The sequence below is a fragment of the Mercurialis annua genome, linkage group LG1-X, assembly GCF_937616625.2.
Source record: "Mercurialis annua linkage group LG1-X, ddMerAnnu1.2, whole genome shotgun sequence".
In the NCBI taxonomy this organism is placed as follows: domain Eukaryota; kingdom Viridiplantae; phylum Streptophyta; class Magnoliopsida; order Malpighiales; family Euphorbiaceae; genus Mercurialis; species Mercurialis annua.
In genome coordinates, this window is record NC_065570.1 from 4,042,618 (window position 1) to 4,057,171 (window position 14,554).

Here is a 14,554-nt window from a genome sequence, read left to right on the forward strand (position 1 = left end):
TCGGCAAGTTCATCAGAAAAATAATTGAGACTTTTTTGAAAAAATTTAAAATCTGTACCCACCAAACGAGCCACTGTGGGGCGGCAAACGAGGAGTTGATGCTCCTCGACTTCATTTTCAAAGAGGATGGTCTTGCCGAAGTTCATTTTCTATGAGGATGAACCCAGATCTGAGGATCAACCCAAATTTCGGTTCATCCTCTCCAAAGATGAACCGGATGTTGAAGAGCTGAGTTCAACTTCTTTGAGAATGAACTCCAGCAAAGTATATCCTCAAAGATGAAAAACTCGAGTTTATATATATGATAAAATCGTCGAAGTTATGAAATGTAATTTTTTTAAAAATGTTTAATTTAAGAGTATATTCGGGGCTTGAAGTAAACATTAAAGGTATAAATGAACTTGTGTTTAGATGTACCAGTCATGTCATCATCCACATAGAAAAGAGATGATGGAAAATTTAATTTATTTAAATCCCGTCAAAAATAAGAATATAGATAGACTAATTTTAAAACATTAGGAGTGTATTTTAGCTAAAATCAAATGTAAAGATAAATACAGACCTTCGAATAAACATTAGAAGCTAAAAACAAACGTTTTTCCTATGAAAAAAACAACTCACACTTTTATATAAATAGTAATTTTCAACAAACGAAATAACTAAAAGCCTATAAAATTGGTGGCTAATGTGGGTCTAATTTGAATGGCTAAGGTATCTCTAAATGCATCAAGATGTTGTGGATTCGAATCACGTCTCCGTAACTAACAAACTAACAATTGAAATTTAAAAGAGTCGATTTTTATCGTTAATAAAAAAAACAAAAAAAAAAACTGGTGCATATATAATGAAGAGATTGAAGTAAAATGAGTTGACCTGTTAATATAGTGGAGTGAATAGTGATTTTAATTTTCAACTCCACTATGTGACATATGCAATGACTATTAGAGTTTTATGCTGATTTTGGCCGACAACAACGCTACCACAATGCCACGATAACAATCATCCCTATATCTTTTCTTATTCCACCTTTTTTTTTTATTATATAACCCAAATTTGGATTCTTTATAACATGCCATGTCCCACACTTACATCACCATGATGACCTAAGTGTTAGTTAATTATCACTAAAAATTTCTTATTTGCTCCATTAAATCAGCTTTTTGTTTAGCATTATTACTGTAGTTTGGCTGACCACTATTTTATTTGATTCAATTTTGCAGATATTTGTTTGCTTAAATTTAGGTAAATTAGCTATAACGGAGAGATTAAAAAAAATATAAAGATACACCAACTTGAATTAAATTGAATGATAGTGCAAAGAAATAAATAAACAAAATTTAATAATAATTGTTTTAAATTAATTACTATTTTTCTTAAGTTTAGATCAAAATTACAATTATTTAAATTTTCTTATAATATTTTAATTATTTTTTATAATTAAAATTTGCCCGTAAGGAAATTTCAGCTATTTTATATCTAAAAGTCTAGAAATGACTAGGAATATTTGTTATAATTTACCAAAACTTAACATAATATTAGGAATTATGCATAATAATTCACACTTAGTTTTAAGATGATACGCGAATTTAAATCATGCTTTATCGTCAATATTTGTGGACGGCGGTCTATGTTTTGTGGTCTTAATTAAAACATGCATTTTTCATTTGAATCAAGGGATTTATATAATTTTTCTCATATCTAAGTTTTTTTTTTCAAGAAAATTGACCTTGTACCAATCTCCAGCCAATTTACACATCCATAAATAATGAAAAGGACATTTTTGCATGAGAGCAAAATAATTCTAAAAGAAAAAAAAAACTCTATTAATCTACATCAATATCAAACGTAAATTAGATGATGATATGCAACTACTAGCTAGCTAGCTAGCTACACAAGCTTAATCTAAATTTTTAATGTAGATATTACGGACACGCAAAAACACGAAACACAACGTTAGTTTTAAGATTTTTATGTAATAATAAAATTTCGTATTCGAAACATCAAATTTTCCAAATATTTTTAAAACGGTGTCCATGCTATCAGTCTTCAATCCAAAAAGAGAAAAAAATTCTTGTATATTTCCTCTCTCAAGATTTTAATTAGAGAAAGAACACAATATATAACATAAATTAAAATCAGAAAATTCTAAAATAATCTAGTGATTATAGCCACAAAGCTCCAACATCTTTCAAGATAGGCACCAACTCACCGGAAATATGAGTCGCCATAACTCGTTCTAATCCACCAAACAATTTTCCACCTACAAAAACCACCGGAAACTGCACCTTTCCACCGTCTTCTCTCTTTCTACCACCGTTAACGTTCGATAGCTCGTCGATCACGGCGGCTTCTTCCTTCTCGTCCACCTCAAACACGGCGGGGTTAACACCTAACCCTAATAACAGCCGCTTCACAACATGGCACATGCAACATCCACGTTTACCAAATACAATAACAGAATTTTCTAGCACTAATTTATGCACATAGTTTTCTCCAATATTGGTGCCGAGTACTAGTACATTTCCGCCGTCTCGTGGCGGAAACTGCCGGTTGCTGCCGCTTGTTGCGGTGGCCGGGAGGTATGCTCTAAATGGAATTGCTTCTTGCATTGAATTTTATTGTAAAGTTAGGAGAGGAGGGGGGAGATTAATGTTGAGAGAAATGGCATTTTAATAGAAGAGAAAAGGGGAGACTCTAACGTCAACTGCTGTTACGCATGTTTCACGTCACGGGGACTGTGGGTGACGTGGTTTAACGTCACCGCTTAGTGGACTGATTCCTAACTTGTTGCTACATCTCACCCTAAATGGACCCATGACCCTTTCCAAGTTTTGTGAAGTCATAATAAGATGATTTTTACGTACATTTTAAATTAATTAAAAATGTAAAATTGCTGATTTTATTTTTCTTATATTTACGAAAATTGTGCACAGTTTCTGTGAAACTGGCTAAAAAGTTATGCAGGCTAATAAAAGTAGACCTTTCTTTCAATAAAAAATAAGGCTTAATGATTTAACAAAAAAACTTAATTTCTATAATTTTAATTATTTTTCCGAATTTGAACATGATCTAATTTTTTTTATTTTAATTATTTCTTATTCTTATAATTAAATAAATTAAGCATAATTCGATTTGTTGAATGATAATCAAGTCATAGAAAGACAAATACAAAAAATACAATCATTTAATATAGATGTCATGGCACACACGAATTTGATCTAGTGGTTTAAGGCTCAGCCATCCGTACACTAAAGTCGCGAGTTCAAATTTCGATTACGACTTTTTAAAAAAATAAAAGGGTAATTGATTCCGAAGATCACTGAACTTTCGAATTTTTTTATTTCAGTCGCTAAACTATTTTTTTTATTACTGAACTTTCAATGTTTTTCATTTTGATAATTTCCGGCCAAAAATGTTTAGGTGGCAGCCGAAATTATTTTTTTACCTGAAAACTTGCCATATATGCATAATTTGACTTAAAAACTCATTTTTAAAGTGAAATTATGTATATATGATAATTTTCAAAGTAAAACTAGCAAAGTCCGGTTGCCACATGTCAATTTCCAGCTGTAACCTAAGTATTTGTGGCCGGAAATACTAAAATGAAAGCAAAAAATAGTTTAATGACTTAAATGAAAAAATTGAAAAGTTCAGTGATGGTCAGAATCAATTATCCAAAATAAAGTGGCGAGATTGGCCCGCTAACCATTATATAGTCATATTTGCCAGATCGGTGGGCTTGCGGACGGTATAGCCCGAAATTTGATAGTGATCCTGGATTTCAGCTCAAAGGAGTGAGTGCTCGTCATCAAATAAAAACATATTTATCATGTAAATAAAGTATTTATAATTTATCCATTGAAACGACACGACTGCAATTGAAATGAAATAATTCAATTAAAATATTAATGATAAAGTTAAGTAGTTAATTTGGTTAGAATCACGAAATTGTTTGATTTTTTTTGAATTATTACGTTAGTAAATAAAAACTACTTTTTTAAATAATAAATTTCTTATTATAATTTACCTTTTATTTGATTTATTTTTTTTAAATCAACATGGAAACCGTCGTATTAGCTCATAACAATAGCAGTTACATATGTAAGTTTCAAAAAATTCAGATAACTTGACTTAGAACAATAAGCCTATGCTACAACATAATTTTCTTAATTGCATATCACCTTACAAACCTTAAAGAGGAGTAAATTATATAACTATGATGGAGTTTTGATTCTTCAAAAAACTCATAGCAAACAAGCTTGAAATATCGTCAAAAATATTGAAACAAGAGTCGACAATAGACAAATCCATCACAAGAATATTTGAATAGATAAAGAAACACTGCAAATAAAAAAAATTAATAAAGAATCGGAACATCGCTGATAATAAAAGGATCTATATCAAATTCAGAAAATATCAACACCAACAGAAAAAGAAGACCACAAATTTACATCCAAACACTCATCTCTAGATCTAATAGAGAAAATTTATTCAAAATACAAAAAATAAATAAAAAATTTATAAAAAATGGATAAAGAAACGGTAAAATTCCGGTATAAGAAAAGAAATTACCGTTTCCCCAACCCAAGCAACCTGCTGTTGAAGAAACGGAAAAACTAGAGGAGAAATGTTTCTCTCTCTAGCATTGTTTGCTTGAGAGAATGGTTGGTTCTATTTGATTGTAAAATTTATTTTATACTCCCTCCGTTCTAATAGAGTTGTCCAATTTGAAAACTTTTTTAGTCCTAAAATTCTTGTCCACTTTCAAAAAGTAACTAATTTTTACATTTAATTTTTCTTTATTATCCCTATTTAAAATTCACTAATGAGTAAATTGAAAGTAAATTGCAAGTGTACCCTATATTAAATAGGGATATGACAAGAAAAGTAAGGAAAATTTTATAAATCCATAAACAATAATTGCTTTTTTTAAATTGTGTGATAAAAGTAAAGTGGATAACTCTATTGAGACGGAGGAAGCATATATATACATTTATTTGATGTAAACTATAATTAATTTTATTTTAATAATTCATTTAATGTAAATAATAATTAATATTTTATATCAAAGTTTAAAGAAACCCAAAACTCTAAAAGTTCATAAGTCCAAAATTCTAGAAGCCTAAAATATAGTTTTTTTTTTTTTGTCAAACTAAAATATAGTTTAGGTTAGTAGAATACAGAAAAATTGATAGCGGCAACTTACAACTCAAAGTAGTTTATGAAAGTGCCTTGAGAATGTTTTTTTTATGATGGCTAGAATATTGGAATGTGGAAGTTTTGCAGATGGTAAATTTGAAAATATGAAACATTTTGAGCACCAGAAAAATCAACGAAATTAAAAATCAATTAAAAAAATAAAACACTTTAATAGAGAAAAATATTATTTGTAGCTTTTAGATTTTTTTTAAATATTATAGTATGCCTTAATATAAATTTGTCTGTTTAATTTTCAACATGAATTTTTAGTTATAAAAATTATATTTTAAATTTTTAAATTTCTATTCGCGGATAGCTGAAAATATAAAATATTTAGAAACCAAAGATTTAACCTTTAGCACATTCAAATTAGTCGAAGGGCCAAATTTTAAACAATGGCAGAAGTTTTTTGATTAAAACAATTATCCAAAAAAATTAAAGTTCATAAATATATTTTAATTATATAGTTTTATTGTAAATATCTTTTTAAATTTATTTAATTTTGTCAATTTTTCATTGAATTTATATTTTATTATGAGAAAAAAGGAACTTAATTTTTCTCACATTTATGTTTTCTTTTTTCAAGAAAATTGACTTTGTACCAATCTCCAGCCAATTTACACATCCTTAAATGACGAAAAGGACATTTTTTCGCAAGATCAAAATAATTAAAAAGGAAATAAAAACTCTACTGTTTCCTAAATGAATTTTTATGAAAAATCGAAATAAAAGTCGCATAATCTATACATCAAGATCAAGAGTAAATTAGATGATAACCTGTTCTAATCTTAAAAGAAAATTAAGTGGAATATCATTTCCGCCTTTAAATTATTAGGTATCGTCACTTTTTTTTATCTAAATACTATTTTCCTACCTTTTTCTATTTTCTTAAAAAATTCACATTCCAATTGTCTCAACTCACATTCAAATACAAAAAAAAAACATAAATTTAGGATTAAAATATCAAAATCTAACCGAGAAAAAAAACAAGATAGCACGGTAAATTTTTCGTGTAATTTTTATATTTTTTTTCACTTTTTTCATATGGAACGTCTTGGTATTGCGTCCCACCTTATGGTGGGTGGGACGACCTCCGGATGCATCCCACCATAAGGTGGGACGTTCCCAGGAAACGCCTCACTAACAATCTAGATGCGTTCCACCTAAAAAAATCATTAAAAAAATATTACTTCAGAAGATTTTTTGGAGTTTTAATATTCGTTTTTCAAAAAATTAAAAGTGTAATTAACCATTACAATTTCGGGATTAGAATGAGATTGAAAAAAAATTATTATATTTTAATTAAAAGGGTAAGGAGGTAATTTTGAGGGGCAGTACCTAGTAAATAGGGCGGTATATAATAAAACCCAAAAATTAATTGTATATATCCTCTATAGATTTTCATTAAAGAAAACACAATAAACATAAAAAAAACCAGTCAATCGAAAAAAGAGGTTTTTTTTGAAAGAAAAAAAGGGTTTAATGGTATTAAAAAGGGCAAATCGTTTTGCCTCTTCCGAAAATCTATTCAAATCTTTTAAAAGTTAAAAATCTATTCCAATTTATACCATTTGTGAAAAATATAGCCAATTTTTTAAAATTGACTTATCCGAAATCATGTGTCATACCAATTGACAATTTATTTTTAAGTTTAAAAAAGGCTTAAATGAACCGAATATCTCAAACTTTTGCGTATTTTTGGTATTTAAAAAAATCTTTTAACTTTGACATATTTAACATGATTTTTTCATTTTTTTTTTGCAATTAAAACCACGTGTGTGTTTCCTGTAAAAAATAGTGTCATTTTACATCCAAAACGGTGCCGTTTACATCCAAAACGGTGCCGGTATCTTTAATTGCAAAATTTTGAAAGTTCATGTATTTGTTTGCCAAAATAAAACAATTATGTTAAATATAAAAAATACGCGAAAGTTGATGATTTTTTGTGCATTTAAACCTTAAAAAAACTTCACGCATTCAATCATTATTATAGGTATTAGTTAAATCAATTTTGAAAAAAAAAAAATGAATAGATTTATAACAAATTTGCCAAATTTGAATTTATAATTTTTTTTTTGGATAAACGATTAATGAATTAGCTCATCCACAATTGTGGATGACCAAGGAAGTCAAAAACAAAACGAGGCTAAAAAAAATTAGGCTTATTTACGTAAAAATACCAAACCTTTGCGTTTTGTGTCAGTTATAGTCAAACCTTTCCAACTCACCAGATTTAGCCAATTTTCACATATTATGTTTCTTTTTTAGCCTTTTGTGAATCAAACCGAATTTTTTGTCAACTTGTCATCTCTGTCAACTCCAGCTCACCAAATTAGATGACATGACAACTTCCCTCTAACCCAATTTAATCAAGCCAAATGATGAACCACATAATGGTTCAAACAAAAAATTAAATCCAACTTTTAAATTAAATAAATAATTAGTTATATTACTAAAAAGCATACATACATATTTAGAAAATTTATATTTTCTAATTAATTGTAACTAATATTAATTAAAACTAATTTAAAATTATAATTAATTTAATCAAATCAAATATAACCTAGACTTAATAAATTTTTGAGTTTTGATTAGATCATTTCTTGAATCTAACCCTAATTTACATCTCCAGACAATGAATTTACATTTCTAATTGACGAGTTTTCATTTCATCGAGGCCTCCATTTCTTAAAAGTCACTAATTCAATCCTCCCACCGGTCAAATCAAGTATAACCTAGACTTAATAAATTTTATATATATGATTTTTAGTAATATAATTAATTATTTATTTATTTAATCTAAAAGTTGGATTTAATTTTGGTTCGTCTTTTGGTTTGGTTAAGTTGGATTAAAGGAAAGTTGCCATGTCACTAATTTGGTGAATTGGAGCTGACAAGGATGACAAAGTGGCAAGAAATTCGGTTTGATTCGCAAAAGGCTAAAAAAGAAACATGATATATGAAAATTGGCTAAATCTGGTGAGTTGGAAAGGTTTGGCTATGATTGACACAAAATGCAAACGTTTGGTATTTTTAAGTGAATAAGTCAAAAAATTATTGAATAACTTTATACTTCTAAAAACATCATTGTCAGTGTATGAGAATCCTAGATTGTACGCCTTGTGAAAATCAAATGCCTTACAAACCGTTAAGAAAAGCAAAGAAATAACATCCAACGACTCCTCCTCAAAAACCCGTTTATTTCTAGCCTTCCATAAGTGCCAAACTCCAAAAAATCAAATCAGCTTCCATAGCTTGCGATGTCTACCGGTTGATAACGAGTTCCAATGAGTGAAAAAATCATCAAGAGACCCCGGAGAAACCCAAGTCACATTGCATTTTGATAATAAAATAGACCAAAATCGCCAAGTAAAATGACAATGCAAAACAATATGGATACTCGATTCCTCCTCTGAACAAACAGAACAAAAATAATCATCATAGTGTAAAATCCCTTTCTTGACCAATGTGCGATCTCTAGATAATAATCATACGTAAAATTGAATCTGAGGCGGAAGGATCTCCTTCCATATCTGCTACAAAAGGAACGAGGTGGGCCTTGATAAGAATAATGAGAGAAATAGCAAATACCATTGATAAGAGAAAAGAGAAGATGAAGGCTAACATTAGAAGAGAAAGCCTTAATCCCTAAAACAGAGGTACATCTCTCTCTCTCTCTCTCTCTCTCTATATATATATATATATATATATATATATATATATATAGACTAACTAACTTAATGAGAAAGTATACTTGACCACTACTCTAAGTCTTATACTTGGCCACTACTCCAAATCTTATACTTGGCCACTGCTACAAGTCTTATACTCGAATAAGAAGCCTAAACAATAATAGAAAAGACTATACTACCCTTACATAAGCATAATATAACTATCATAACATCCCCCTCAAACTCATGATGCGACAACAATAAGCATCGAGAGTTTGTCGGTCAAGAAATGAAAGCGCGAAGAGGATAATGATTTGGTAAACAAATCTACAAGCTGTAAGGAAGAAGAGATAAAGGGAAACGTCAATGTGCCATTCTGAAGATGATGGCGAGTAATATGATAATCAATATGCTTGGTTCTTTCATGAAAAACCGAGTTATGAGCAATCTGAATAGCACTCTTATTATCACAGTGCAAAGGAGTTGGTCGCCGCAAAAAACACCCATATCAGCAAGCAACCATCGCAACCAAACTATTTCACAAGTGGTAGAAGCCATAACACGATATTCGACATCAGTTGAAGACCGAGATATATATAACATCATGCTTCTTACTTTTCCAAGAGATAAGAGAATCGCCTAGAAAAATACAGAAGCCGGTAGTGGATTTGTGATCAGTGGGATCGCCCGCCCAATTAGCATCAGAGTAAGCACATAACTCTAAAGCTGAAGTAGATGAAAGTAATGACTGTAGCCGAAGTACACTTGACAAACAAAGCAGAATCATGGTTACTTGGACGAAAACCAAGAGAAGTAATGACTGTAGAAAATTTCTCAAACCAGGCACGGGGAGCCTGTTTGAAACCATACAGAGCCTTCCTAAGTTTGCAAACTTCATCAGGATGATGATCAAAACCAGGAGGAGGAATCATATAGGCTTCTTCATGAAGGTTACCATTCAGAAACACATTTTTAACATCCATTTGGGTTATATCCCAATGACGTACAGAAGCAACAACAATAAGAGTTCGAACTGTAGTCATTTTAGCAACATGAGCAACAGTCTCCTAATAATCCATACCATATTCATGAGAATAACCCTTAGCCACCAAACGAGCTTTATATCTTTCAATAGACCCATCAGACTTTGTTTTAATCTTATAGACCCAACGAGAACTAATATCACTTTTTCCTACAAGAAGAGACACTAAATCCCAAGTATGGGTTTGATGAAGAGCAGTTAGCTCCTCACCATAGCACGCTGCCAAAGAGGATCAAGAATTGCTTCTTTGAAACATGAAGGCTCAGAGAGACAATGAATAGAAGCAAGATAGGAAACAAATGAACTTGAAAGACAAGAATAATCAAAATCAGGTTGTCTAGTAAACTTACAATTTCGAACAGGATATCGATGTTCAGTAGTATCCGCCGTCTCAAAAGATGATTGAGTAGAGATTGTAGTTGAGGGGCCAGTAGGAGTGTTATAATTGCCAACATGAGGTAGCTCATCATCAGCAGCAGTAAAAGGATCAATGCAAACAAGATCAGGCATAGACATATTGTGGGAACGGCCAGGAATCGTAAAATAAGGAATATGTTTAAGAAAGACTACATGAAGAGAAACATATAACTTATGATTGATTGGATCAAGACAACGATACCCTTTTTATCCTGCACCATAACCAAGAAAGACACATATAGTAGACCGAGAAGTTAATTTGCTCCGTTCAACATGAGAAAGAAGAACAAATCATGTAGAACCAAAAACACAAAGAGAAGAATAATCTGGGGGATTACCATAAAATCTTTCATAGGGGGATAAGCTAGAATTATGAGAAGTAGGAATTATATTAATCAAATAAATAAAAGTAAGAGCTGCCTCCCCTCAAAATTCACTAGGAACACTAGTAGACAATAAAAGTGATAGGGCAGTCTCAAGAATATGCCTATGTTTTCTTTCTGCAACTCCATTTTGCTCAGGAGTATCAGTGCAAGAAGTTTGGTAAATAGTATCATCTAAAGCAAGAAGTTCCTTAAAAGCATTAGAAGTATATCCCCCCCTCCTAAATCACATCTAAAGCATTTAATAACAGCTGCATGTTGAATTTTCACAAGAGATTGAAACTCATTATAAATGCCTAAGAAGTCTGAGCGACGTTTCATAAGATAAATTCAACAATAACGAGTGCAATTATCAATAAAAGAGACATAATAACGAGAACCCCCTTTTGTAGAAACAGGAGTGGGTCCCCAAACATCAGAATGAATAAGATCAAAAGGTGCAACATATATAGTATTACTTTTAGGAAAAGGCAAAGCAAAAAAATTTGCTTGTTTACAACCACTGTAATCAGAAATGTCATGAGTTTTTAAGTTTCCTAAAACTCCAGTAGAAGCTAAAAATTGCAAACGAGACCTAGAGACATGACCAAGGCGAGAATGCCACAAGTAAAAGACAGACGAAGAAGGACTTTAACGAAAAGATGTTATATCCACATCAAGAACATAAGCCGCAATTTTAGGAGTTTTAAGCTGATCCGCTATATAAAGTCCTCCTTCCCTATGGTCGATCCCAATCATTTTCTGAGACTCTAGATCCTGAACATAACAAGCAGAAAAGTAAAGGAAACTAAGAAACCATTATCACAAAGCTGACCAACAGAAGCAAGATTTAAAATAAGACTCGGTATGTGATAAACATTAGATACGGACAAAGAACGTGTAACAACCGAACCAACACATTGCAAGGGCATCGGTGTACCACTAGCACTCATAACAGGAACTGAAACTTTAGGAGTTAGAGAAGTAAAAGATGACAAATTAGGTGACATGTGATTTGAAGCACTAGAATCTAAAATCCAAGAGGAAGAAGATATACCTGACGAACTAGAAGACAAACCTATTTGAGATGAAGCTGACATAGCATGTGGCTGAGATGCAAGGAACTGCTGAAATTGATCAATCATTGATGGATCTAAAGAAGTGGTTGTCATTGCATTGTGAGGATGAGGAAAAATAAGAAGTCTATTATGAGGAGCCAGTGGTCGGTAACTCCACTGATGAGACTGCTGGTGGGGATGTTGCTGAGCATACTGCTGCTTTCCTTTACCCAACTTTGGACATTGTGATTTCCAATGACCTTTCTATTTACAAAAATCACATTCATCCTGAGCAACAATTCCATAACAGTTCAAAAAGGCCTGAATTGAGAATTAAAATTCGGTCGCGGAGGCATGGCAAAGACTGATGGATTAGAGGCCGTAGAAACTTCCTTAACAACAGAAGGCTTAAGACGAATTTCTTCAGCCAAAAGTTTACTCACAACAGGATCAACAAAAGGCAGCGGATGACGATGCAAAATGGACCCTCAAAGTCCTTCAAACTCATCCTGAATAGCCATTAAAAACTGTACTAATCTTTGCTCCTCTCTTCGTGCAATATAAGCCCCAAAGGCGCGTAATTCAGCAGATTCTGTGAGAGCTAGTTGATCCCACAAATCTGTCATAACATCATAAAATTCTTGAATACTCATGCTTTTCTGCTGCAGAGCACGACTATCAGATTCCAACTGATATTGTTTTGCAAAATTAGAATGTGTGTATAGTCTAGTTAGATGATCCCAAACCTCCTTAGCAGTATCATATTTTGCTAACTTGTTGGTAAAGATACGCAAGCGTACGTAGCCAACTTGTAATATAGACTGCGAAGTCCAGATATCGTACCCATAGAGAAAGCTCTAAAGACAACCAGTTAAGAAACTCGATTCGAATAGCCGAAAAGACAATTTTTGTTTGTTGTGTAATTAAAATACAGAAATTAACAATTGTAACTTAGAGTAAACTAAAGCTGTAATTAAATTGGTGTTTAACAATAATGAGAAAAGCAGGGATTATTAATCTTTGTTATGCTGATTATTTAATTCGGGTTATGGATTGTATTGTTCTGATATGGTTCGGACTAATCGGAAGCACCTAAAATTCTCTCTCGAGCAATTACAGGCAAAAGCATTAAACTAATGAATAATAGGTTAATTACTCACTCTCGCACAATGATTAACCTAATTACTGATTAATTGAATGATTATGAAGTGAATCCTAAGAACACGCATTCGTTAATTCACTCTCGCGCAATTAACTCCTACGTTCCTAATTATATTGTTCTATTCCAATTTTACTCTCTCGAGTTAAAATTAAAACAAATGGCAAAGACTAAGTGATCAATTCAGGCTAGGCATTAAGTACAATAATTAAGAACATATCAAGAACAAAAACCCATAATTCCGATTTAACTAAACATACATAATTTGATTAATAATCCCCAACGAAGGGTTTAGCTAGACATAATAATAAAAATACTAAAAGCAATCATTAAAGAATTCATACTAAGAGTAAAGAAAACACTAAATATGAAATTGATAATAATCGTACCTTGTTCGAAAGTAAACTAATGATAATCGACAATAGAATAATGAAGAACTGAATAATTCGATAATGAAAAGATAAGAAAACTCTAATCTAGGGTTTATGTCTAATACAAAATTGAGCGAACCCTTATTCAATGTTACAAATTAGTATTTATACGGCTCCCGACTCTAAAATCTGATATTAGGTCGAAGTTGGTGAAAACCCAGAAGTGCCCTCGTGTTTTTGCGGCTTTCAGAAGTCATTCATGGGTATTTTTGTCCAATCTGTGAAAACCTGCAGGGAGTGTGCGAACGGGTGAACGCACACTCCCTTACTTGGCCAATTTTCCACTTTTCTCTTGAAGCTACTGTAACTCCTCCATTTTGCTTGCACACCACTTCAACATTAGGTGTGCGAGCAGGTTGGTGTGCGAACAGGTACTGGGGTGTGCGAACGCACACCTCCAGACTTAGCCAATTTCTCACATTTCTTCAATCTTGGCATTTGGCTACTGAATTGACCCAATTTTTGCTTGCACACTGATCTGTCATGGAGTGTGCGAGCGGGTAGCTTTTGACTTAACCCAAAAATGAAATTCTTCAATTCCAAATCCCGCTCAATAGCGCTCTTTCACTCGGGACTTCTAGAAAACACCAAAAACGCTCCAAAAGTCGCCATATTTGCATTTTTCTCCTGAAACACTCAAAATGACAATAAGCCACTAATAAACTCAAAAACAATAAGTATTATGCAAATATTGACTCCGAAAACGACCTGTAACTTGGGGTATTTCTACCCCTATCAGTATCATATTTTGCTAACTGGGTATCAATCGAGTGCTTAATAGAATTATTAATTCAAGTAGTGATCTTGGAATTATCCACGTCTCATTAATCTAACAAAGTCACATAATCAGCAGTTGCACTATCTTCAGACTTAATAAAGGCATCTGAAACATAACCTCATTTTTGTTTACTCTTTTGAAATTTTTTCATCACATAGCTCCAATATGCATAATTTTTACCATCTATATGAACACTAACCGCTTGAAGTGAATCATCTCTAGTTTCAGCCATATCAATAAAATCAACAACAAACTAAATCAACTAATTAGAGAGAACAAATCCAAAAGACGAGTTGAGCAATCGCTAACCAGAAAGATAAATCAATGCCAAGTGCGAGAAATTGGCTCTGATACCATGATAAAAATAATGAGATAAATAGCAAATACCATTGATAAGAGAAAAGAGAATATGGAGGTTAACATTAGAAGAAAAAGTT

The 14,554-nt window shown here is 31.9% G+C and overlaps 1 protein-coding gene across 1 annotated transcript; it reads right to left on the reverse strand.

Moving 5' to 3' along the window:
* Positions 1-2,058: 2,058 nt before the first annotated feature.
* On the reverse strand, positions 2,059-2,687 carry LOC126664591 (glutaredoxin-C9). The gene has a single exon (XM_050357064.2). The coding sequence runs from the start codon at positions 2,607-2,609 to the stop codon at positions 2,163-2,165; it is 447 nt and encodes a 148-aa protein (XP_050213021.1). The 5' UTR covers positions 2,610-2,687; the 3' UTR covers positions 2,059-2,162.
* Positions 2,688-14,554: the final 11,867 nt, after the last annotated feature.